We start from the raw sequence: 26,101 nt of genomic DNA, 5'->3' as shown, positions 1-26,101 counted from the left end.
GGCAAATAGGGCCCAAAAGAGAACCCCCTGAAACCCCGGCCCCAAAGCCCTGAGGACCAGCCTGTCCTTTTCTCAGAGAGCCGGCCCCGCCTTTCCCAGCCTCGCACCCAGTCAGTGCTGCAGGAGGGACGCGTGCCGCCCAAAGTGGCTAAGCAGGAGGAGCCACCTGAGCGCACAGAGGCGCAGGGGTCCGCGCGCGGGCTGGCGAGCGCGGGGCGGGGCCGCCACCGCCCGGGGGTTAGCGTGGGGGCGGGGAGCGGCTGTCCCACAGTGGGACGGGCTGCCCGGACGCCCTGAACTGGGTCACCTTCCCAGGAATGGAGCGCGCGCCAGAGCCCCGCTTGGGGAAGGGCGAGCTGTCACCTAAGCCAGAGGCGTTGGCGAAGGCGCCCCAGCTGCGCCGAGGGAGGGCTGGCCCTGGCGGCGCCCATCCCAGGGCCGGTTCGCAAGCCCCCTGCAAGTTTTCGTCTCTCCGGCCAGTTCTCAGGTGTTTCTATTGTGACGTTGCTGCAGAGTCTCCCCCAGTCCATGCGTTTCCCTCTCCCATCCAAACCCCGCGCCGTGGAAAGGTGCATGTTGGTACTGGAAGCAAACCGGGCAGGCGGGGCTCCGGGGCAGCGCAAGGCTCTCCTCCCGCGCAAAGATGCAGGCAGGTGCGCTCCGCGGAGCGCGGGTAGGGATTCAGGGGCGCCGGCCCTGGCATTCAGGGGTCCAAGTCCCTAAGCCTCGAGAAAACGACTCAGGCGCTCTTACCTCACTCAGGAGACATTTTGCCGTTTTGCTTTGTTTTGGGGTGAGGGGCGGCGAAAGAAAGAAGGAGAATGACTCCGCTCCTGGGTCTGGTCTGCCAGGCCTCGGGGCTGTCGCGCCCTCCTCTCCCGAAAGGGCAGGGCGGCGCGCACCTGACACTTGCAACTTCCCTGGAAGTCGCGGTTCTGTGCGGGCTGCGCCAGCCGCGCACAGGGCGTCTCAGCAGCTGCCCACCTGGGTTGGGGAGGACTTGTTTCACCACCCAGTGTCACTGTTCTTCCCTTTACACGCGATGTGTTTCTTCTTGTCGTTTCCGTTCCTTTAGCTGCCTTTTGGAGTCATTGACGTGACTTTCCAGCTACAAACACATTTACGTTGACCTTGAACTGAAGCCTCCGTACCTGTGAGGGGAGGGAGCGCCTGTGGGTCTGTCCAATCAGGGCGCACATTTAACCATCTCCACTAACCCTTTTCTGGAGTCAAACCGCTACCGCCCTTCTGTTCTCCACATGCTGGCGGGAGGGCGCGCACTTCCTGGACAAACCAGAGAGAAAGCGCATGACAACGGAAAAGGGCCGCCTGAGCAGGTGCCGGCTGCGTACTGACCGCGTTTGTTAAGCGCGCTCCCCGCTTAATCCCGGAGTCCATTTCTGCTGCTCTGCGTGCAGCAGGCGCTCGGCCACTTTTCTTTCTTCGGAAATACTTCAAAGGTTCCAGGACAAACACCCAGACGCCAGCGCGCGCCACGCACCCGTGTCCAGGTGTCCCCACACCTGCGGGATGTTTCCTGTGGATTCTTTTCCTTCTCTCTGGCCTCCCTAGGGATGGGCCAGAAGAGGGAAACGATGGCCGCTACACCTCTGTTACTCCAAGCCTTGTGAGAGTGAGCACATTGGTCCCGAATTAAGAGAACTCAGCATTCCCGTGGTCCCCAGGAAATTTGTGAGGCAGTCACGGGTCAGGTGGCATCCCATTACTGTAGGATTTCAGCGGCAGAGGAATTCAGGGCTGTGACTCCAGGGGCCCCTGATTGATGCCATTAGGATGCCTGTTTGTGAAATAAATGACCTTCCTCATTCCCCGTTGAGAAAATGCCAGTCCACTCTGCAGAGAATGAACACTCAGTGTACGAAGAGGGCAGTTGGACCCCAATAAACACGATGATTCTGACGAGCAGTTCAACATCGTCAGGCAACCTGAGCACCGGGCTCCAGCATCTCCCCAGGGACAGGAGGCAGAAGGCATTGATGTGGGCTCATCTGTCCATGCAGCCATGAGTACATTCAAATGATCCAAACATGCTTCCCCACATGGCTATTTTTAAATCAAGTTCTTTCTATATGTTTCAGTACTTCATGATTAACAATTCATTTCTAGAGAAAGCAATATCTACCTGATCGTGCTCTAATTTGAATTTTATGTTCCTAAAAACATTTTAAAACAACGGTCAAGGTAGATCCCAAGACAGTTTAAAATGACGATTTTCCTCACTCACCCAGTTATGAGATTTCTTTATAACTTAACCAGGCACCCCTGTTAGTAGCCTACAAAGGAGGTTTCCCACCAACGCAGCCAGCATTTGATGAGCGCTTCCGGCAGCCAGCAGGTGTGTGTCCTAATTGGTTTTACTTCACAGCTTTGACTGTTGGTGCTTGCAGCGGTCCATGTCACATTGCTCACTGAGCCTTGAATCTCCTGTGTTCTCTTTCAAAAATGCTTGTAAACTTTATAAAATATCACACCAAGCTTGACTGAATGTGAAGCTCGTCTGCTTACACAGATGAAGTCTGTACAAAAGCCACATTTTCTTCCCCTTGATTTGAATGTGTGTGACTGTGTAAAATATCGTCACCTGAGCAAAACAACTCATAAGCAAGCAGCGCAGTGGCCGCAGGTGGGGTCTGCCCGTAGGCTTTTCAGTTGCTAGTAAATGATCACCGTGTTGTCACTGAGGGGGATAAATCGTGTCCCAGAAACGCTCTGATGAGATCACTGGTGCCTCCTCTGGCAGGTTATACCTGGAGTTCAGTGGCCAGACCCCTACCCTCTGCCTCCCACACCCACTGAACCCCTTGCCACGAGTCACATGTGTGTGTCTGTGGAAAGCCTCCTGCAGTATTTCTCACCTCCGATCAGCATCGCCTGCTGCCTCGTCTCCTGGAACTGGTGCATCCTATCTGTGCGTATGAGCAAGGGGCATGGACCCTCTTCCTAAGAAATAATCTCGCGGATAAATTGCACTGACGATTCCATTTTAAACAGCTTGATGCCAGGAGCAGGCTTGTCTATCCACCTGTCACCTTTCACAAAGGCCAGTACACAGCAGGCACTCAATAGTTGCTGTCTGCCCGTCACTGCGTGCCAACTGGTTACAATTCCTGTTGGTGTTGATGTTAACAAAATCTTGGGTAAACTGAGGAATGTAAAATGCCTTCTTACAGTATTGTTGTAGTCGAGCCTGAAAGGGAAGGGGCTTTTATAATTTTAGTAAGAAAAATATTATAAAGTCAATCCACTGAATAAGACACCCTTGAAAATAGACCAAAGATGATTAAAAAATAAATAAACAAAACAACTCCTTCAGCAACCCCTAATACTTCTAAATCTTCAGTTTCACTTAAATTATTCTTATGAATTCAAACAAATTAACTATAAAATAACCTACAATTTTATTATCGCTTTATGTTCTAAAACAACTAAAACTCAGTATAGATGATATTATCTTCATTTAAAAAATAATGTTTAATTGTTAACGACAATATTGATAATAGGCAGATTGTTAAAATATTAATATTCCAAATAAATCTTAAGTATCCATGCCCCCCAACGAGGGAGGGTTAGGTGTGTTTCGTGATGAAGAGTAAGATCCAAAGGTAAATTTTCATTAATTAAATGCACAGCATTTCATTCCCTCCTGAAAGGAAGCTCTGCTAATGGCTGTGCCGAGCCCTGAGGACACTGGTGTTCAAAGCGCTGCTCAGGTTACATAATCGATGCTAAATTCTTGTGGTAACCATGTGAGCACCAGTCTCTTACATAACACTGCCGTGTTAGGACACAACACTAAACAATGAAGACGTTGCCATTAAGAAAACACAAATAGGAAATCACTTTGGAAGCCCCGTGAGGTTTGTGGAATGCTGAAGCAGTTTTCATTTCTCAAGAACATGCAAATCAGACTAGAACCAGGAGACCTGGTTAATCAACACTTTCACCAAACTTTTACAGGTCAGAGGTATCCATTTCATTTAAGACTGTGCTTTCAGAGTCAAATAAATGCTGTATGGTAGAAGTATATGCATATACACTGAGTGGCCAGATTATTATGACCACCCCATCAGGACTTCATTGACACTTCCAAAAATACTGAATATTGAAAACTTCCTAAGCAAATACTCTCAAGGTTTTTTTATTATTATTATTATTTGCGTAACTAATTCACATCACTATACTGATGGTGTGGTCATAATGACCTGGCCACTCAGTGTATATTGTATATAGAGGCCTGAAAGAGAGAAGTTTCTTTAAGGGAGCCCAAGCCCCATTAAAGCATTCGAGTAGACTGAGCACCGCCCGGCTGGTGTGGCTCAGCGGGCTGAGCACGGTCCCATGGACCAGGAGGTGCCAGACTCGATTCCCAGTCAGGGCACATGTCCAGGTTGCAAGTTTGATCCCCAGTAGGGAGCATGCAGGAGGCAGCCAATCGATGTGTCTCTCTCATCAGTGTTTCTCTCTCTCCCTCTCCCTTCCTCTCTATCTAAAAATCAATAAAAACACATTTTTAACAAGAAAGAAAGTGAACACAGAGGAGCATTAGGGATAAGAAGCTGAGGTCTGGGAACAGCTTTCATTCCTCCAGGAGTGTGTCCTGAGCCCTAGGGACCCCTGAGGCACTACAGGGAGCTTGGCGTTTCCTAACAGGTTGCCTTCAAATCCCTCCCGAGTCTGTCCCTCCGCGAGGCGTGATGGTAGCGTGTGATGCTTGAAGGTCCGCGTAGTTTGGAACAAATGGGGCTTCTTCTGTGGCTCGGACCTCTTTTCCTCGCAAACGGCCTGTTATTCTAAAAGCCACAGTTTCATAAGGAGCCTCGGCACTTACCCAAGGGGGTCGGATGCAGTTATGGGGGAAAGAAGAATGGTTGGGTCTTACAGATTTGTCTCAGAAACCAGGGTCAACATAGTTATTTAATCAGGAGAATGTATTCCTTTCTGTTCATCTGAAAAAAAAGCCAGGGGCACAGGTGGGCGCTCGGAGGTGCTCCGGCCGGGACCAGGGCGGACGGGCATCAAAGGGCGGGCAGCAGAGCACACGGGGAGCTGTTCTGACGTCAGGCCTTGACTTAGGAAGGCAGGTTCTCCCTGCGCTTCTCTACCGACGCGCCCAGAGGAGGAAAGACAGCTCCACGCAGCGAGCCCGCGCCCGGCGCCCACGTCCGTCAGGCTGTGTCCCACACGCTGCGGGGCCCACGTTTCAGTCCTTTCTAGGCGATGCCAGCCCCCTGCTGGCAAGCACCACCCGGCGTCTGTGACGGCTACGCTGCACGTGAGCCACAGCTGGAACGTTGTGGACTGAGTGGACCCTTGTGAGAAAACGTAACGCGCAGCAGCCAAAGGGCAGGCAGCCTTGTGCTTTCAGCCCGTGGGTCGCCTCCACCACTTGACCGAGAGCCAGAGAAACCTGCCAGCATCAACCAGGTAGCGGAAGGAAGGAGAAACTGAGGCAGCGTACCTCCCATGATTCCCTGCCACATCCATGTTGCTTGTTCATACACTGGAGCTTAATAAGTTTAGGGTGGCACTCGGTAACATCGTAGTCACCAAAGGTATTGTCGGAAAAGAGGGGTTTCCGCCCTCGCCGGTTTGCTCAGTGGATAGAGCCTCAGCCTCTGGACTGAAGTGTCCCAGGTTCCATTCCAGTCAGGGCTCAGGCCGCGGTTGTGGGCTCCATCCCCAGTGGGGCATGTGCAGGAGGCAGCCAATCAATGATTCTCTCTCGTAATTGATGTTTTGCTCTCTCCCTTCCTCTCTGAAATCAATAAAAGTACTTAAGTGGGACTTCCCCCTGCCCCCCTACAGCTCACTTGCATCCACATTATGCTCCCGACGTGTAAGCAGATGTCGGGGAGGGTCTCACTGTGCCAGACACAGCAGCCTGAGCGCAGGTGCAGCCACGCGCAGGCAGCCTCCTCAACTCCAGCCTGTCCCCGCGCTGACTCCAGGTCTCCCGTGAGAACCCTGTGACCCACTACTAGCCTGTGAGGAAGTTTGCTTTGCTCCTCCTCCCTCCAGCCTTCATTCTGGTAGCCGCTTCACCTGGAAGCTTCCAGAAATCTCCACCCAGGAGACTTGTGCTCCTGCCCATTACCCTGCACTATGCCTGCGGGCATCCACATTCATCCTACGTGAGGACGCAGCCCTACGCAGATAACCCACCATCCCTGCCACCAGTGATAGAAATCAGGTCAGTGTATCAGCCCTACTGGAAAGAATACACTGGAAAGCCAGCCGTCTTCTCCTGGTTGGAAATCTCCATCATAAATCTTTGTTTTCCTTTCTCGCCATGAGATGTGAGTCTGCTGTGGATGGGCGAAGGGCCTAGCCCTGGCAAACAGGGCGAATGCGGCCCTTGCCCCCCGGAGCTAAGTGGCATGAACAACTGGGTGGCTTAGCTTACCATGTCTATGGGTCACTCTGTAAGGGACCCAGCTGGCCCACGCCCAAGTTTTCCACCTGTGGTCGAACTGGGCAGGACGGGACCATCTGCACTGGCTCAAGCTGGGACACCTGGCAGGGGACCCGAGAAACAACCCCGCCACACGGGACGCTCTAGGTGGGAAGCCAGAGAGAGGCCTCGGGTGGGCGAGCAGTTTGCACATTCTGTGTAGACTTCCTCTGCCCTGTCCTTCCACAGGCTCTGCGGTGGCCTTGGGTCCTGAAATGTGGCCCAAGGGCCTGTGTTTTATGGTGTGTAGACTGACATTCTCCTAATATGAGTCACCAATCACGTCCTTACCCTTCAGCAGTGTTTGTGGGCCACAGGTGAAGGCCTTACCCCGGGGCCGCTGAGACACCTAATGGGGCATCGTTAACTCCAAGCAACTCCTCTGGTAACAGGAGCTTAGAAACGCTGGCAAGCGCATGCTGAAGATTCTCCTACGTGTTTGGCATTGAACAATTAAACCGAGTTAAAAATGACTGTGATGTCCATCTAATAATCCTATATAATAAAAGCCTAATACGCTAAGTGTCCAGTCATCCAGTCATCCATTCAACCAATCAAAGTGTAATATGCTAATGATATGCTAAGGCTGCTCAACTGCTTGCTATGACCACCATGGGGCAGACAGTTGACTGGTAGACCGGTCACTATGACGTGCACTGACCACCATGGGGGAGACAGTCGACCGGTTGACCAGTCACTATGATGTGCACTGACCACCAGGGGGTAGACGCTCCGACCAGTAGGTTAGCTTGCTGCTGGGGTCCAGCCTATCTGGACCCCGTGAGATAGGCCAGACATGCTCTAGAGCCCTGCCATGGTCCCTCCCCAGCCCCGATCATGCACCAGTGGGGTCCCTCCGCCTGGCCTGCACCCTCTCACAAATCAGGACCCCCTCAGGGGATGCTGGAGAGCTGGTTTCGGCCCAGTACCGCAGGCCAGGCCAAGAGACCTCACTGGTGCATGAATTCGTGCACCAGGCCTCTAGTCTTATATAACTGACACATAAGTTACGGTATGGTCCCCTTCACTTAAATGCGAATGCTTCCTGTGATCACCTCTTCCAAACTCTGGAGTTACCTGGAGGAAGCGTTGTTTATGGGAAGCTGGTCAGGTTGGAGGTGATAGAGAGGCTGACGATGTCTGGGGTCTCAGAGCACCCCAAACTTTGAGCAGTCATCCATGCTTTAGGTGAGGACCAAGAATGGGGATTAATGGATTTGAGCAAATGGAGAAGTTACAGTGGAATGGGGACCCTTCAGATGAATTACGGTAGAGCCCCAATACAGGGAGGGGCAAAAGTTGGTTTACAGTTGTTCACATGGAAAATAAAGTAATAATTAATAAGTAATAATGCAAGGAGAACCAAGATGGCGGCATAGGTTAACGCCGGAGTTTGCTGCTTTGAACAACTACTTCAAAAGTGAAACCAAAAAACGGAAGGGACATCACCCAGAACCACAGGAACGCTGGCTGAGTGGAAGTCCTACAACTAGGAGGAAAGAGAAACGCATACGGACACTCAGCGGAGGCGCAGTGCTGAAGTCAAATTCTGAGGTGCGGAGTGCGCGGAGCGGGCTGGCGGCGGAGGGCGTGGTTGTTGTTTTCAATTGGGAGGGAGTCGCAGACTCTGAGCACCAGATCCAGGCGAGTCTTTAGGGACCCAGACTCAAACGGGAGAAGCGGGACTGTCTGGCTTCGGTCAGAGCGAGTGCAGCTTTCTCTCCGAGCTTTGCAGCGGGTGCTGGGACTCAGAGAGGCAGAGCCCCTGGGGACAGGACTGAGAGCCGCCATAACTGCTCTCTCCGGCCCACCCTGTTGATCCTGTGCGACCTGCCCCGCCCAAGCCCTGCACAGAGGCATTTGCCGGATAGCCTCAGGCAAAGGCTAGATTAGCACCTCCCTAGAGGACAGAAGTTCTCTCACTGTTGACACAGCTGATTCTCATAGCCACTTGGCCTGGAGGTCAAACCCTCCCTGGGATTAGCTACAACAATCAAGATTTAACTATAAGACTGCGAACAAAGACCACTAGGGGGTGCACCAAGGAAGCATAACAAAATGCGGAGACAAAGAAACAGGACAAAATTGTCAAAGGAAGATATAGAGTTCAGAACCACACTTTTAAGGTCTCTCAAGAACTGTTTAGAAGCTGCCGATAAACTTAATGAGATCTACACGAAAACTAATAAGACCCTCGATCTTATATTGGGGAACCAACTAGAAATTAAGCATACATGGACTGAAATAACGAATATTATACAGACGCCCGACAGCAGACCAGAGGAGCGCAAGAATCAAGTCAAAGATTTGAAATGCGAGGAAGCAAAAAACATCCAACCGGAAAAGCAAAATGAAAAAAGAATCCAAAAATGCGAGGATAGTGTAAGGAGCCTCTGGGACAGCTTCAAGCGTACCAACATCAGAATTATAGGGGTGCCAGAAGATGAGAGAGAGCAAGATATTGAAAACCTATTTGAAGAATTAATGACAGAAAACTTCCCCCACCTGGTGAAAGAAATGGACTTACAGGTCCAAGAAGCGCGGAGAACCCCAAACAAAAGGAATCCAAAGAGGACCACACCAAGACACATCATAATTAAAATGCCAAGAGCAAAAGATAAAGAAAGAATCTTAAAAACAGCAAGAGAAAGAAACTCAGTTACCTACAAGGGAATACCCATACGACTGTCAGCTGATTTCTCAACAGAAACTTTGCAGGCCAGAAGGGAGTGGCAAGAAATATTCAAAGTGATGAATGCCAAGAACCTACAACCAAGATTACTTTATCCAGCAAAGCTATCGTTCAGAATTGAAGGTCAGATAAAGAGCTTCATAGATAAGGAAAAGCTAAAGGAGTTCATCACCACCAAACCAGGATTATATGAAATGCTGAAAGGTATCCTATAAGAAGAGGAAGAGGAAGAAAAAGGTAAAGATACAAATTATGAACAACAAATATGCATCTATCAACAAGTGAATCTAAGAATCAAGTGAATAAATAATCTCATGAACAGAATGAACTGTTGATTATAATAGAATCAGGGACATAGAAAGGGAATGGACTGACTATTCTTGGGGGGGAAAGGGGTGTGGGAGATGTGGGAAGAGACTGGACAAAAATCGTGCACCTATGGATGAGGACAGTGGGTGGGGAGTGAGGGCGGAGGGTGGGGCGGGAACTGGGAGGAGGGGAGTTATGGGGGGGAAAAAAAAAAGAGGAACAAATGTAATAATCTGAACAATAAAGATTTAATTAAAAAAAAAAGTAATAATGCAAGAATAAACTCTGTTTCATGTACTCGCAACTGTAAGGACTGCTTTTGCCCAGTCCAGTATGCAGGACACATTGGTCATGTTACCTGACAGCTGCCAGGTGTCTACAGATCCCATTCTGCCACCTTCTCCTTGGCTGTTAGAACGTTAACAAGTGGCAATGGACATACCCATGGCCCATGGCTGTCCCAGCCACCTTTCAAAACGGCTGCACGGTGAGGAGATGGATGTCATAGGTTTCCGATGTGGCCATGTACAATCGCTCTTTGCGGGCAAGAAGTTCACCATTTCTTAAAGAATAAAGAGTAAACCATCTTTTTATTATTTTTACGTAATCCCTTCACCTGTGTCACCCGGCTCCCATGCTCCCTTCCTGATGACCGCTGTCTGTCTGTGCTCCATGCTGTGTTCTCTGTGAGTCTGTGGTGGGGGGCTGGGTGAGAGAACTGAAGGGATTAAGCAGAAAAACAAAACTCATAGACACAGACAACAGCACGCTGATGACCAGAGGGAGGGGGGCTGGGGCAGGTCGAAGAGTGCCAGGGGGATAAACGTGACGGAAGGAGACGAGACTGGGTGGTGAACATGTGATACAATATACAATGATGTGTTACAGACCGTACACCTGAAGCACATGCAATTTCATTAACCAATAACTCCAATAATGTTAATAAAAGATGTATTTAGGGTGTCCCAAAATGTACACACACACTTTGAATAATTATAAAGGCAGTGTTGATTACATTAAGACCCGCTTTCAGATGTGAGCTCTCAGCCGCTACCGTGCATACATATTTGGGGAACCACCATCCTTGTCACGAACCCCCAGAGTCCACTTGTTCCTGTGACTGTCAGCCAGGGACCGCACGAGGCAGAGCCCTCTCCTGCCTCTAACTGTTGTGATGACGTTTTCCTAACCCTCTTCCCTTGAGACTGCTGAGCCTGGTCACTTCCTTCTTTAGGGACTCCATGGCCGCAGTGACCCAGATGATCGGAGAGCATGCGGAACCCCTGAAGAGCATAAATACAGCCCAAGTCTTCCTGGCCTTCGTCTGGGAGCTGAACACACGCCATGGGCACAGCCCTGGTGGTCGCCTCAACCAGGAGGAGAAAGTACCAGCGCCTGCATGGCCTGCCCACCGCAGGCTGTGTGTGTCTGGCAAGTGTGCTGACAGTGGCCGGCGAGTGTGCTCACCGTGGCCGGCGAGTGTGCTGACAGTGGCCGGCCGGCGAGTGTGCTCACAGTGGCCGGCGAGTGTGCTCACAGTGGCCCGCGAGTGTGCTCACTGTGGCCGGTGAGTGTGCTCATTGTGGCCGTGCCAGGAGATTCATCTGTTGTCAGAGCTGCTCCTAGCGCCCCCCTCCCGCCCCCAGGGGGCCTCTCTGGCTGGAACTGGTCCGTTCTGTAGACCTTGCACACCTGGATCATAACCCCGCTGCAAAGCAGCCGCCAAGGCCAGCCGGGCCCCTGATCGCCCCTTGAGACAGGCCCGCGCTCTCCTCTCCAGGCAGGACGCTGGATCACTGAGGGAGGACCAGTCCCAGTGCTCCCCCCGCAGAGGGCAGCTTACACACCACGCAGCCGGCTGACAGCCAGGGCAGCATGTGTGCTCAGAAACCTACCCATCTGTGTGCAGCCAAACTTTACTGCCTAAGTTACAGTGAAATACAGGTAGAGTCTGGATTTGTTTTTTTGCACTGGGATTTAAAGAAATCCAATATAAGTAAGTTTTCAGAAGAGAGATAATACAAGCAGACTCACTAAAATATTCCCTTGAATCCTGCATTTACAACCTGATTCTAGTTATTAAAAAAATAAAATAAAATAAAAAGATTTCCACTAAGTTTATCAGGAAGTTTCCACAGAGTTTACCATGAATTGCACAGGTCTGCACAGCTCATATACCTCTCACCGGCCAAGGGTGTGCAGCAAGGTCTTGTAGCTTGGCCAGCGCCTTCTCACACCCTCCAGCAGCACACGGGGCCACAAGAGGCCCCCGTCTTTATTGGGTGTAAGAGTATCGCCCCACCCTTCACACGGATTAAAATAAAGTGAGGGCTGTGGGCCCACGCGGCTCCCAGCAGCTAAGCTGGAATTAACTGCCCAGCGGGTCCCAGCGCAGCCATTGCTAAGCCAACTCACCCAGAAACGAGCCACCAGGCAGAGAATAACTCAAGAAAATAGAATTAGGGAAATTAAACCTTTTTTTCAAATCATTGATTTGGCTTATACGATTCCCATTTCACTTGAAAACACCGCACAGTGAAGGCGTGCCCTCCCGCTCCTGGGCACCTGAGAGCTGTGCTGGGCGGGGCAGGTGGGGAGGGTATGTACGGGGGTCTCCTCGGGGCGGGGAAATCTCAACCTGAAAGTAAAAGTATAGACTCACAGTCAAAAGTTTTGCACAATGGCCCTGCCCGCAGCTCAACTAACTGGTTGGCAACACTGTCCTGATACACCAAGGCTGTGGGTTCAATCCCCACGTAGGGCACATACAAGAATCAACAGATGAATGCATAAGTAAGAGGGACAACGAGCCCCTCTCTCTCTCTCTCTCTCTCTCTCTCTCTCTCTCTCTCTCTCTCTCTCTCTCTCCTTTATTGATTCTGTTTCTCTAGAGACTTGGAATAACAACCTCCCCTGGGACTCCTTCTGTGTTGTCAAGCCGCAGCTCTGTATTCAACACTTTCTCTTCTATTTTTCTGGGAGAGAAATATCCTCGGTGGCCCCTTAAGAATCAGGAACATCCTGGGATTTCCTTTTGAAATGTAAACTCTAGTTGTGAAGACTCAGATCCTCGCAACCATTTCCCGTGGATTCCAAAATACAGCGATTAAAGAGTGTCCTCCCCTCCCCTTCCTACTCTAAGGGTCTTCCGGACACAGTTTTATGTGACGGCCCGGCCCCGGCCCCGGCCCCCACCAGCGTCCCTCCCAACGCGCTTCTGAAATCCTCAGTGCCTCAGCAGCCTCGCCCGCCCCCTCACCGCTTCTCCCTCTCTCCTTCTCTCTTCCTACTAACGGTTTTTGTACATTAGCTCTCACCAAAGAGAAAAAAGAATCCCTCTGAATGGTAAGTTAGCACCACAAGGCGGACACTCTATCTTAGCAACAGCCACCAAACCCACTGTCACCCACAAGGACACCGTCTGCTTCCTTCTAGAAAGAGATTCGCAGCAGCCCGCCCTCCCCCGCTCTCGTTATGCAGATCATGAGATGAGAGGAGATGGGAGGTTGTCCAGAAACAAATCCCATTGAAATGATGGGCTTGAGGATCCCGCCTTTCCCACGGGTGTCGTGGCAACATGCATGCAGCCCGTGTTCAGTCCAGGTCAGTGTGGCCGGGGGTGTCCAGTACAAGGGGCTGCCATATCCATCGCCTCAGTTTACCTTCAGAACACTGCACGGGTGGGTAGATCTGAAAGAGGGGGGAGACCTAAGAACTCACCGAGGCAGGTACATCTCGGTTTACACGGGGTCACCAGAGCCTCGCCTTCGCGTCTTTATGCTGCAGGTACCAGCCTCAGGTGCGAGCAGAAAAAAATAAGCATCAGAGTTGACGTAGAAAAGTCATGAAGAACCTTCCTAGAGAGGATATGAGCCGGAAAGGGCTACCGGGAAAGGCGAGTCTGGATTCTGATGCAGCTCTTACCTCCCAGCCCTTGGGGGACTGTGGGGCTGCCTCCTCCCCCGACAGACACCCTCTAGAGAGCCTGTCAGCCCAGCGAGGCTGGGCCCCCAAAGCTGTCAACACTGCCGAACACCCAGGAAGTAAGCACTTCGCAGTCCCCTGCGGCTCCAGGCTGTGCTCACAGTTAGAAAGTTCACACAGCAGCTGGACCGTGAACTGGCTGCTGGGCAATGGTTGCCACCATAGAAATGGAAGTTTACATGGTTCAGTCTCACACATAGCGAGGCCCTCTCTCGGCTTCCTTTTAAGACACGGGGTTTCCTGTGTCCAGTTTAGCCTGCAGAGAGGACGATGGGAAGAGGACGTCTGGAATAGCCTCTATCTTATAACCAGCAGGGCTCATGTTGGGTACCGATGTAGATGCTGTTGAGTGCTCATGGTGACGATGAGTAGGTGCTATTGGTGCCCACGGTGGCTATGGCTGGGGACTATTGGGTGTTGTTTGGTACCTTGGTTGGTGCTGTTGAGTACTATTGGGCACCCATCATGGATATGTTGAGTTCTATTGGATACCTATAGCAAGTACTGTTGGGTGCTGCTGGGCACCTATGCTGGGTGTTGCTGGTACCTATGATGGGCACTGTTGGGTATTGTTAGGGGCACCATTAGGTACTGGGATAGAAACAAAAGCAATCGCAGAGTTTGTTCTTTGGTTTTTCTCTGAAGGAGTGTAGCATCTCATTGGGAGAAGTGAAATTTCGTCTCTAGGGTTTTGGGAGTCATATGCTAAAGAGAGACTTAGGCCTAATATCATATTTTGCAAATTCTAAAATGTAAGTGAGTTGCTACCAAAAAAGCCAGAAAGGATCACAGTTCAGCCGCAGCAACATCCACTGAGTGAACAAATGAAAAAATTACTCCTTCTCCACTCACCAGAAGGCAGACTCACTCCATCTCCACTCACCAGAAGGCAAACTTCTAGCTACAACTCGAGGGGCTCTCCCTGTGGCTGGGCAGCTCGCAGGCACAACAAGAAAAGAAGAAATGGAGTCGTGATTACACAAATTGACCTTGAACGTGAGTCATAATCTGAGGGTAATTTTTAGATAAAGGAACCTTGAGAAATGACCACTGAAACGCAGACACGTGAAAACACTTCCTTTCAGAACCCGCCTCCTGCCCGAACGCCTGTGTCCTGCTGTCCGTCTTAGAATGTGCAGAGCATGCGCGTATGTGCTAATATCACTGCGTTACCACGAACCCTATAATTCTGAAGACTCTCAAGTCCCTTCATGAACCACATGGGGAAGCCCCTAGAGGGCACACAGGGGACCCATCCTGTGAGAGTAAGACAGGCCCGTCGTCGAGTCTCTGTTCACTCAACCACGCCCGATCCACGGAGCACCAGCGGGGCGGTTTGCCTCATCCACACGCCCACATGACGGACAGCAGAGCCTCCATCATTAAATCAGTTCCCAAGGGGAGGATGGTGACGTCTGCTGCTCCAAAAGCAATAAAATGCCAACCTCCTAACACGCAGGTCCAAGGGTCTATAGAAAGAGGAACAATTGTAAAAGAAAAGTTCAGTTATATTTTTCAGTCATTAATGCTAGCATCAGGATTTGTTCTGGAAAGGTGTGTGTGTGTGTGTGTGTGTGTGTGTGTGTGTGTGTGTGTGTGTGTGTGTGTGTGTGATGTTCCCTTAAAGCAGCAGGTCATCCCAGGCTGCCATGCCCTGAGCTGCAGATTTGGGTCTGGCTGGGGCTGAGGTCCGTTGGTACTGAGTTCGCAGTGACACTGGGCTGCTGGTCCAGTGTCCTGCTACCACTTCTTTTCTTTCTTAATCCTCACTGGAGGGTATTTCCGTTGAGTTTCTGAGAGAGTAGACGGGAGAGAGGGAGAGAGGAGAGAGGTATATTTAGAGAGAAACCTCAATATAAGAGAAACACATCAATCGGTTGCTTCCTACACCCTGCCCGACCAGAGCTGGAGATGGAACCTGCAAGGCAGTACCTGCCCTTGACCGGAAATCGAACCCGAGACCCTTCGGACCAAGGGCCCAGGCTCTAACCACTGAGAACACCGGCCAGGGTGCTATCACCTCTTACACCAATGCAGGAGCCTATCAGTGTTTCATATACTGCCCGCCTCCGAAGCAGAGCACATTGTGGACAGGATACAGGCAGCATCTGTGAGAAACGGTTGTGAAATACACTCACTATTCACGCAGAATGGCTGAGCTGCAGCACCGCATAACGGCGTGGCCCTCGCAGTCATGGTGACTGCAGACTCACGGGCCGGGTTTGCAAAGAGTCTGCCATCCCCGCTTTCTGTCCCAACAGCCGCTCTAGGGAGTGAGAGGCTTAGGGAGGGTCAGTGGGACCCTCCGCCAGCCGCTGGCGATGTGTCATCTGCCCAATGCAATCAGCCTAATTGTTCGGAATCAATTATCGTCGTCAAAGGCGGGAACCTGGCTCAGAGAGCAGGGGTGTCACTCTGGGAAATTATGTCATGTGGCCGAAGCAGTCCCTCTCAGTCCGTGGTCTAGTCCTGGACTCACTGCACTCCCAGCAACCTCCTCAAGTCGCCAGACGTATCTGAACACCTTCCTTACTATCACCGGGGCCAGGAAGGTCCACAGCGAGGGCGGTCTGGACTCTGGCTGATGCCAGCAGGAAGCCTCTGCCCCCGCCGGCTATGCCCGCACCCTCGGGTCTGGGTAGGCGCCCCTCCGATTTGCTCCTGCAGACACCCAAACTCTCCCCGTTCTGCCATGGGGTTAACATTGCCGTCCATGTGGGCATGGACCTGCCTCAGAGCACAGCTCCCGACACAGTGTGTACCCTCAGCAACGTTTCCCAATGAAGGGAAGGAAGGAAGGGATGGAGAGACGGAGGGACGGAGAGAGGGAGGCTGCAGGTGGTGACAATAATCGTAAAGGGATCGAGTATCAGAGCAGGACACAGGTCTCCAGCGACAGGTGGAAGGTTGCAGCGTGGACAGAGAACAGGTCTCAGGACATGCTGAAGACCTGGGGCAGGGCTTCCCCAACACAGCCTCCTGGGAATCGGCACGATCACGCGAGGGAAAAGCAGAGAAGAACCACATGCACACACGCACACACATGCACACGCACACACACACACACACACACACACATGACCTCAGTGAACCAGCTTGGCAGCCACATTTGTCGGCGAGTGTTGTGGGCACGTGAGACAGACGGACTCAGCCATCAGTGTCCTTAATCAGGATCCTGCTCCAATCACCTGAGGTGGTTTTTATCACAGAGGATGGACAACTAAGCATCATGACGTAACCAAATCTTTAACACTGAGGACATCGCCCGCGCCTGCTCGCCGCCATCGCACACTAACGAGGAGGCGCCTGCCTGTGGGGGGCGTTGGTCCAGGGCAGGACCAGGCTTTCCTTTGGGGAAATGTGTCGCGAGGGCTCCCACCAGCCCGTCCCATCCTTGTCCTCACGCCCCCATGTTCCAGGCCAGTTCCCCACGTGGGTGAGCCCCCTCCCCTGGAAGAGGCACCCAGGGTGCTGGACCTGGGCCGGGGCCTCGGGGCCGAGGGCGGGGCTCCAGCCCAACACCAGCCAGGCTGGGCCTGGGCGTCTCAGAGCCCGCGAGCAGGGCACACCAGGGCCCGGTGGGAAGAGCCCCCACCAACCCCCACCCCGCTCAGGGCTCCCTGGGGAGGCGCCTGCACTGTGATGTATAAACCGTGAAAGTGGAATCCACCACAGGACCCGGGGTCAGGGCGAGGCAGGTGGGAAGGGAGCCGTTAGGAAGGAAAACCGTGAGCGGGTAACGCTGAAAGGAGACCCAACCCACGCCTGGTGCCTCGGTGAACGGCAGAGGCACCCTTTTTGGTTTGAGGGGCTCCTTGGAGGGCGGGTTGGGGCCAGTGCAGAGGACAGAGCCCCGTCCTCACCAGATGTTGCTCTCAGCCCTGCCTGCGCAGGCCGCACCCACCGCTGTGTCTGTGCCAGAAGCGGCCCATCTGCGGAAGCCCCTTCTCCGCCAGGCGTGAGCCCGCCCTCCGACCGCTCTGCGCTGAGCCTGGACCCCGGGACAGCACAGGCTCTGCTCGCTGTGCCTGATGGGCCACGGGTGCCGGGAGGCATTTCCTGGTGATTTCCCCGGGAGCTGCGCTCACCCTCCCGCTGTACCAGCCCTCCGAGGTCTTCACCAGGGCCCTGGCCACGCCCCAGAGCCCGGCGACTGGTTTTGTTGTAAACATTAGAGTATTGGATTCTCACAGGGACAACATTTTAAATAAGAGGGCAGAATAATACACCCATTTCTAAAGCTAAGGACCGTCATGTCAAATGCATTTGGTAGGATGAGAAATAGTTATGTTTTTCTTTTCTTTTTAAAATTTATTTTTATTGATCTCAGAGAGGAAGGGAGAGGGAGAGAGAGAGAAACATCAATGATGAGAGAGAATCATGGATCGGCTGCCTCCTGCACGCCCCACACTGGGCATCGAGCCCGCACCCCAGGCCTGTGCCCTGACCAGGAATCGAACCATGACCTCCTGGTTCATAGGTCGACGCTCAATCATGTTCTTCAATCACATCGTACATTATATCGGCGTGTGTCCTTCTCTTTCCCACACTTTGGTCCGAGCTTCTTAGGGCAGCCCTGGAGAGGGCACTAGACCGCTGGCCTTGGGGTGGGGACCCAGAGGGAAGCGCAGCGCTGGCACAGGGGGTGCCAGGCCATCGCGTTCCCCCCGGCGGGTGGGCGTCGCTCACCCCACACCAGCCTCCCCTCCCCACGGGCCCGCGGAGCCGCCTCCTCCGGGAGGTGCTGTTCTGTGCGCTCAGCAAGGCGTTGGAAAATGCAAAGCGGTTTGACGTGAAGGAGAGTGACATGAGTGACACGGAACGAAAGCAACGGTTCTTTTAAATGTCACACGATTCTCTGTTCAAAGTAGAGCACCCCAAAATAACTCCGAGCACGCTGGGGCCCGCGTCCTCTCTTCCCTCTGCCGCCCCCAGTGCGCCCACACCCCCTCCACCTTCCTGCCCTGTCGGCACAGGTTCCCCCCGCCCAGCTCCCCGCGCTCAGGCAGGCTCTCTGGAAGGAGTTGTGCCTCCCTCCACGGGACTGAGGCTTTCTGAACCAGGGAAGCAGTTACCAATCTGAGGGCCCAGGCTGGTCCTTTAAAACAAAGAGGAGGCTCACCCCACCCCAACCCCCCGCTGTTTCCCTCTGATAAGAACAGAGGAATCGCCCGGGTCGGTGTGCTCAGTGGTTGGAGCATTACAGGACGGGTTGTGGGTTCGATCCCCGGTCGTGGTGTGTACGCGAGGCAGCCGATCGATGTTTCTCCTCCCTCTCCCTTCCTCGCTCTCTGGAATCAATGAAAGATACATCCTAGGGTGAGGACTAAAAAAAAAATAGAAGAATTGCCAAATGGAGAACTCGGTGGAATAAAAGGTTTCTGCTCAGAACAAGCGCCCGACAGGCAGACGGACTCTAGAGACTGTCGATTCGACTTGACTTTCCCACGAGGTCCGTTAGCAAGAAGCCACTTCCCACGCCGACGGTCACATTTGGCAGCGATGCCAAGGGACGACCTTGAAGAGGGCCTTCCCACAGGTGTGACCTGCAGGCCACCACCTGCCCGGCCGCATCTCAGTGCGCCCGGAGGACCTGCGCCCGGGGGGACCTGCGCCCGGGGGACCTGAGCCGGGGAGACCTGCGCCCGGGGGACCTGCAGGTGGGAGTGCCGGGAGGCGGCAGGGCAGGAGGCCATGTCGCACAGTGCTCCTGTCTATACTGTTCTTACTTAAAATCAACTCAGTTCAATTGTTTAGACTTGAAGTCCTGCTGAACAGCACACACCCCACCGGCACTGTGTCTGCAGCACAGGACGGACGGGGTGCGTGTGGATTATAGGACACGGACGAGTGGCAGCATGTCGACTTCACGTAGGCGCTACATCCCTCAGACCCGGGTTCATACCGAGCCTGTCCACCTACTACGTGTGGCTTTGGTGGAACCAGGTAAGCTCAGTGTCAGGACCTTGAAGGTGACGGTGGCTGGTGCTGCCTGGATTCAGGGGGCGCTGCCCCCCGCCCGGCCCCCCCAGCTCCCTCCCCACGCGGAGCTGGCCTGTTGCCACGCTGGGCCGTGACCTCTGAGTCGGCTTGTTTACCATTTTGTCCCAGGATTTGAAAACAAGCTCTCACTAAGTAGGCAGGAATTAATGGATCTTAATTACACCCTGTAGGCTGGTTGAATGCACCCAGATGAGCAGGCGCTTGCATCAGCCCTGGAGCCCTTAAGATGAGTCACCCCTTGACCAGGTCCCTCTTTGCTCAGTAATTGTAGGTGGAAGGAAGGTGTCTTTAAAGGCATCTAATTAGTAGCAGGACTCACCCTGATACAGAGATCTGATCCCGGAGCCCACGGATATGAAAGTGCAAGGGGTGGGGGCAGGGTGACTCCAGGGGCCCTGGGGGCAGTCAGACCGGATTCACGGCCAGCCGCACCCCATCCACCTGCTGCCAGGAGAGAGGACACCAACCCCCGCCTCCGGGTGCTGGGAGCCCGCGAAGGAGCCGGAGGGACACCTGTGTGTTCTCCTGGCATTCAGATCCAGGTGTGCTGAGAGGGAGGGGAAGAGGTTTAGCTCAGATTCTGGGACGTCACTTCATAGCAGACGGTGCACCGTGAGGTACAGGCCTCCGTGAGGGAGGGTGAGGCGGGATTCAGGATGAAGCCTCGGGCACGCCCTGTGTCACCCTCACCATCACTGGCCTTGACAGAGACTCCTGCTCGCCTGCCAGCATGGGCCCTGTCCCCTGGCTCACTGGGCCCGTCTGTCCGTCCCCACTGGGCCCTGCCCCCCGGCTCACTTGCCCTGCCCCCTGGCTCACTGGGCCCTGTCCCCTGGCTCACTGGGCCCTGTCCCCTGGCTCACTGGCCCCGTCCGTCCCCACTGGGCGCACATGCCGCGTCCCAGGCCCAGGTCCCCTCCATGTGGGAGTGGGACGGAGGCTGCGTGAGAAGGCGGCTTGTTGACAGTGAGGACGCAAAGTCAGAACAAAATCAGGCTCGAAAACAAAACAAGAACCTGGCACTGAGACACCGACCCCTGAGAACACGGTTCCACACGCGGCAGCTTCTGTGTCTGCCGGAGCCTTCCATTCCGGCAGCGTGGGAGCCCCGGGCAGAAACCTCTTATTTGAAAAGGAAGCCAGTGGGAAACCATGTCCATTTTACGGCCTCATTTCCGTAACACGCTTTCCTCTGAAGCGAAAAATGTTTCTATACTGAAACCTAACGGCTTCCCACATGCGGTGTGAGAGCTCTGCAGACCTTTCCCAGTGAAACTGGGGAAAACTATTTTTCAAATATATTTTTATTGATTTCAGAGAGGGAGTGAGAAGGAGAGAGAGACAGAAACATCAGTGATGAGAGACAATCATTGATCAGCTGCCTCCAGCACGCCCCACCCTGGGGATTGAGCCCACAACCCAGGCATGTGCCCTGACCAGGAATCAAACTGTGAGCTCCTGGTTCATGGGTCAATGCTCAACCACTGAGCTACACCAGCCGGGCATGAAAACTATTTTTAATGATAAAACCAAACAGGTAAAGCTTCTGGAAGTGGCCCTAAGGGCACACAGCGGACGAAGAAGCGTGTGTCCAAGAAACTCTACAGAAATCGGTAAAGGATGGCGAGGCCTGTGTATCGTCACTCCCTCCTCCCGGGAGCCCCTCCAGGTGCCGCAGCAGGAACATAGCAGGGCTCGCTGTCCCCCAGCCCTCGGTCACTGGGCTGCCTTCCAGGGAGGAGCAGACGCGGCGTTTCTCATCCTGCCCCCCCCACCCCCCACACCTGTGTCCCAGGCGAGAGCAGCAGGAGGGGGCTCCTCTGCCTACCCAGACCCCACTCATGGGATGAGTAACATGCTGAGAATACAGAGTTCAAACCACCAAAAGATCCTATCTAATAAAGCGGGAATATGCAAATTGACCGTCACACCGTAATGTTCAAGATGGCTGCGCCCACAGTGGAGGCTGAGTTGCCCGTAATGAGTCTTAACGAGCAATCAGCAGGGACCTGAGGCTGCGCCCCCCCCCCCCGCCTGGTGGGGCTTGACAGGAGACCTCAGGCCTCACCCTCCACCCCAGCGCCGGACTGTGGGACCTCAGGCCATGCCCTTTGCCCCAGCGCCGGACTGTGGGACCTCAGGCCATGCCCTTTGCCCCAGCGCCGGACTGTGGGACCTCAGGCCATGCCCTTTGCCCCAGCGCCGGACTGTGGGACCTCAGGCCATGCCCTTTGCCCCAGCGCCGGACTGTGGGACCTCAGGCCATGCCCTTTGCCCCAGCGCCGGACTGTGGGACCTCAGGCCACACCCCCCACCTGGTGGGGCTTGACGGGGACCTCGAGGTGTGCCCCCTGCCCTGGTCTGGGCCAGGGACCTCCGGCCGTGCACCCCGCCCCGGTGCCAGGCCAGGGGACCTGAGGCTGCACCCTCCACCTGGTGGGGCTTGACAGAGACCTCAGGCTGTGCCCCCCGCCCTGGCACTGGGCCAGGCAACCTGAGGCCACACCCCCCACCGAGCGGGGCTTGATGGGGGTGAGGCTGGTCAGGTCTTGATCTAGCCCAATGGGGGTGAGGCCGGCCAGGTCTGGGTCTCACACGATTTCAAGGCGCATGTGGGTGGGCGGGGACTTGACTCTGGGTCCTGTGGTGCATCCCAGACTCTGACAGGAGGAAGATTTTCACATGCATTTTACTAATTTTCTTTCATCTCTGATGCTTCTATTATAGAGAAAGGGCAAATAGCAATATTAAAATACTTCCTCTAATTAATTCCCTTTTAATGTGCATGAATTTCGTGCACCAGGTCACTAGTAAAGCCATAAAAATATATGCACCGAACAACAGGGCACCAAAACACATGACGCAAAAGCAGACAGAATCGGAGAGAGAAATAGATAATTCAACAGTAACCGCTGGAGAGGAGGGTGGGGTGGGTCACACAGCGACCCGGTACCTGGGGCGTGGCGGGAGTCCGGAATGCCTGCGGCCGGGTCATCGCTCATCTGCTCCCGGGCGTCGGTCCTGCTTCTCAGGGTCAGCAGGGCGGGCCCCCTGCTCCCACTTGTTGGTGCAAAGGGGAGGCAGCTGCCTGCAGGGACAACGGGACATGGGTTAATGCCGATGTCTCCGGAGACACCCATGGGGAGTCTCCATCCAGGGAGACCCTCTAAGACAGCCGGCAGTGACCAGGCTGCGGCTGACCTCAATGTGGGGCCCACACAGGCCCACATGGCACAGCCCCCCACTCTGATCCGGAGCTGTGGCGGCCAGGACCTCGTATCAGCTCCAACCCCCGCTTCAGAACCACTGGGGATGCTGGGAAATGTACCATTTTAGCAATTTTAAAGTGGTTGGTTCTGTGGCATTAAATGCATTCACGTAGTTGTGCAGACATTACCATGGTCCCTCTCCAGAACTTTCCATCTTCTTAAACTGAAACTCTGTCCCCATTAAACACTCGCTCCTCCTCCCCTCCCCCAGGCCCTGGAAACCACCCGGAATTCACCTTCTGTCTGTGAGTCTGACTCTCTGGGAACGTCACCTGCGTGAACTCATACAGCATGTGTCCCCTTGAGCCTGGCTTATTCACGCAACAACATGCCACGCTTCATCTACGTTGCAGTGTGGTCAGAAGCCCTTCCTTTCTGAGGCTGCATACGACTCCGCTGGATGGACAGGCGGCCTTGGCTCATCCGCTCACCCCTGACGGCTGCTCCCACCTTTGACGACTGTGAGTCACACCACTGTGAACCTGGAGGCACCGCTCTCTCTTTGGCCTCCTGCCTCCATGTCTTTGGAGTCTTATACCCAGAAGCGGAGTGCTGGATCATGTGATGATTGTACATGGAAAGTGTGAGGAGTCACCACACCATTTCCACAGCCGCTGCACCCATCACATGCCCATCCGTAAGGCACAGGGGTCCAGTGCCTCCATGTCCTTATTTATTTTTTAAGTAACAGCCTTCCTAGTGAGAGCAGAGTGGGGCCTCCCTGTGGTTCTGATCGTGTCTCCCGGTGCTTGGAGATGCTAAGCATCTTGTCTGTGCTCATTAAACTCTGTCTGTCTCCCTGGAGAAGTGTTTACTCAAGTCCTTTGCTCACTTTTTTAAAAAATTTTTATTGATTTCAGAGAAGAAAGAAGAGAGAGGGAGAGAGAGAGAAACATCAATGATGGGAGAATCATGGCTGCCTCCTGCACGCCCCACACTGGGGATCGAGCCCGCAACCTGAGCATGTGCCCTGGACCAGAATCGAGCCCAGTCCACAGGCCAATACTCTATCCACTGAGCCACCCCAGCCGGGGCCTCTGCTTGCTTTGTAATTGGGCTGTGGGGTGTTGTGGTTGCTGACGTGCAGTCTGGACAACCCCTTACAGGGATATGACTCACACATTTCCTCCCATTCCGTGGGGCCTTCTCGCTCTGCCTGTTGTGTTCTTGGGGGCACACAAGTCCTTCATTTTGATGAAGCCCAACGGGCCCTTTCCTTGGGTTGCCTGTGCTTTCCGTGTCAATCCAGGAAGCCATCAGCACGCCCCGAGTCATAAAGCGTTTCCCCTCGATTGTCTCCTAAGGCCTCTGCAGCCACAAGCTATTCCCGCCAGGTAGCTCCCAGATGACGTGCCAGAACACCGGGGTCAACCAAGGAAAAGGGGAGCAGGCCAGTGGGAGGGTGCAGAGGGACCTCGCAGCACAGAGGCGCTGGGAGTACGGGGGAGCCCTGCAGGTGGGCAGAGCGGGGGGTGGGGGAGAGCTCGGGGGGCAGGACCCGCATGCTGAGATGGAGCGCCCTACGTGCGTGCGGGATAAGTCTGGGAACCGTGTGGTCAGCTGTGACAGATCTGGTAGGGCACGTGGAAACAAGATCACGGTGTCGCTGAAAAACGAAGCTCATGAGAGCAAGGCCAGCGCTGATTGGGGGAAAGTAAACGCTGTACGAGGGGAGATGGAATCCAAGTACCCTGTTTGGCTCAGGCACGAGGAATATTGACAGGGACCAAAACACGCCAAGATGCCACTCTGCCCAGCAATCGGATTGGTCACCAGGCACTGAGCTCACGGGGCGCAGAGCAGCGGTGGCAGGGGAGGTGGCAGGGGAGGTGGCAGGGGGCGACTGCCTGCCAAGACCAGTCCTCATTTCCATGACAGAAACTCAGCTGGGAAGTTGGCAAACAAAGGCCTCACCGAACAATCACAATGTATTATTCAGAACAAAGGAAATAAATGCCTAAAAAGCAGGAACAGAGGCTTGGAAGCGGTTGTTTCGTGGAAGCAAGTCGGAGAGGGGCTGGGGGAGCGTCTGTGTTGTGTTCTAAGCACTTTCACATGGTTTGATTTTCAGCAAGCGGGCACACGTACTTGGGGACACTTGGATCCCTCGTGCTCCCATGAACTCAGCGCGCCCACGGTCAGGGTCACCCCTGATTCGGAGGCGGGAGCCCTTCCTTGTGGCCAGCGGCCCGGGCAGCACAGGTGGTTTTCCAGGGCAGACTGGCCAGAGGTCAGCCCTTCCTGCCTCCAGAACTGAGCACCGGCCCCGAGCCACCGGAGACCCGCAGCAGCCCAGCCTGGGGAGGAGGCCTCACTGTCAGCACCCGTGAAAGGGGAAGGGGGAAGGGGAGGCGGAAAACCAGCAGAAATTCTCCCAAGATGGAGCCTCCCCGCTAAACGGCCCCGGGAGGGTGGTTTAAACTTCTGGCTGAATGTGAATACCAATAATCAATAACATGCAGTGGCTGCAGTCAACACCAACCAACCCACCAGCCCGAGATACACCCTTGAATGAGGCCGATCTGGCCGGCCCGGCTGGCCCGCTGCCTCGTGCGGGAAGGCACGGCCGGGCATCTCCGGGGGCTCAGCGGAGGAGGACTGTGGCGCGATGCCATGGCGGAGAGGAAGGATGCTGCCAGGCCACTGTAGGATGAATAAACTGAAGTGCGGTTTTAAGAAATGGAAGCGGTCCCCAAGTCCTCTGCCCACGGTCCCAGGAGGCCAGTGGCCGTGTCCACGCGGAATCTCGGGCGTGACAAAGGGCAGCGCATGGGCAGTGTGGGCGGTTATCCGTAGCTAGCCTTAGAGATTGGAGCGTCATACAGAACAGCAACAGGTGAGCTCCATGGTCGGCAAACTGCGGCTTGGCAAACTGCAGCTCGCGAGCCACATGCGGCTCTTTGGCCCCTTGAGTGTGGCCCCTTCTGCGCATGGGCCACAAAGTTTCAATCGCACTGTACGCGCGTGCCCACACGTGGTATTTTGTGGAAGAGCCACACTCAAGGGGCCAAAGAGCCGCGTGTGGCTCGCGAGCCGCAGTGTGCCGACCACTGGGTTAGCCTTTTTAAGGGAGAGGGTTAAAGAGGATGCAATGGAGAGGGAGGCTGACTCTGTGCAAAGCAGGACTTTCTGACTCACACTGAGCCCTTCGAACATGAAGGCGTCGTCGCTGTTGGGATTGGACCCCTGCCCCTGGGGCGTGGGACACAAGGGGAGTGGGGAGCGTGTTCTCGCTGCAAGGCCAGCTCCCGGCACGAAGGGTTTCCTATGGATGCATTTCTGCTTTTCCCCTGAGACCCACACTAGGCAAGAACAAGTCTAAAAAAATGATTGATTTCAGAGAGAGCAAGGGAGAGGGAGAGCAGGATAGAA

The 26,101-nt window shown here is 54.1% G+C and overlaps 1 protein-coding gene across 1 annotated transcript in view; it reads right to left on the bottom strand.

The window, feature by feature from the left end:
- The window catches only part of PDE10A (phosphodiesterase 10A), a 151,079-nt gene extending 128,536 nt beyond the window's left edge, over window positions 1–22,543 (bottom strand). The window contains exon 1 of the mRNA XM_059699876.1: window positions 22,414–22,543. Within this exon, the coding sequence (XP_059555859.1) occupies window positions 22,414–22,462 (49 nt within the window). The 5' untranslated portion in view covers window positions 22,463–22,543. The remainder of the gene's footprint in view (window positions 1–22,413) is intronic.
- Between the last annotated feature and the right edge of the window lie 3,558 nt (window positions 22,544–26,101).

This window comes from Myotis daubentonii, chromosome 6 (assembly GCF_963259705.1).
Source record: "Myotis daubentonii chromosome 6, mMyoDau2.1, whole genome shotgun sequence".
NCBI lineage: Eukaryota > Metazoa > Chordata > Mammalia > Chiroptera > Vespertilionidae > Myotis > Myotis daubentonii.
Note: the sequence above shows the minus strand (reverse complement) of the source record. Positions and strands in the feature narration are given on the sequence as shown.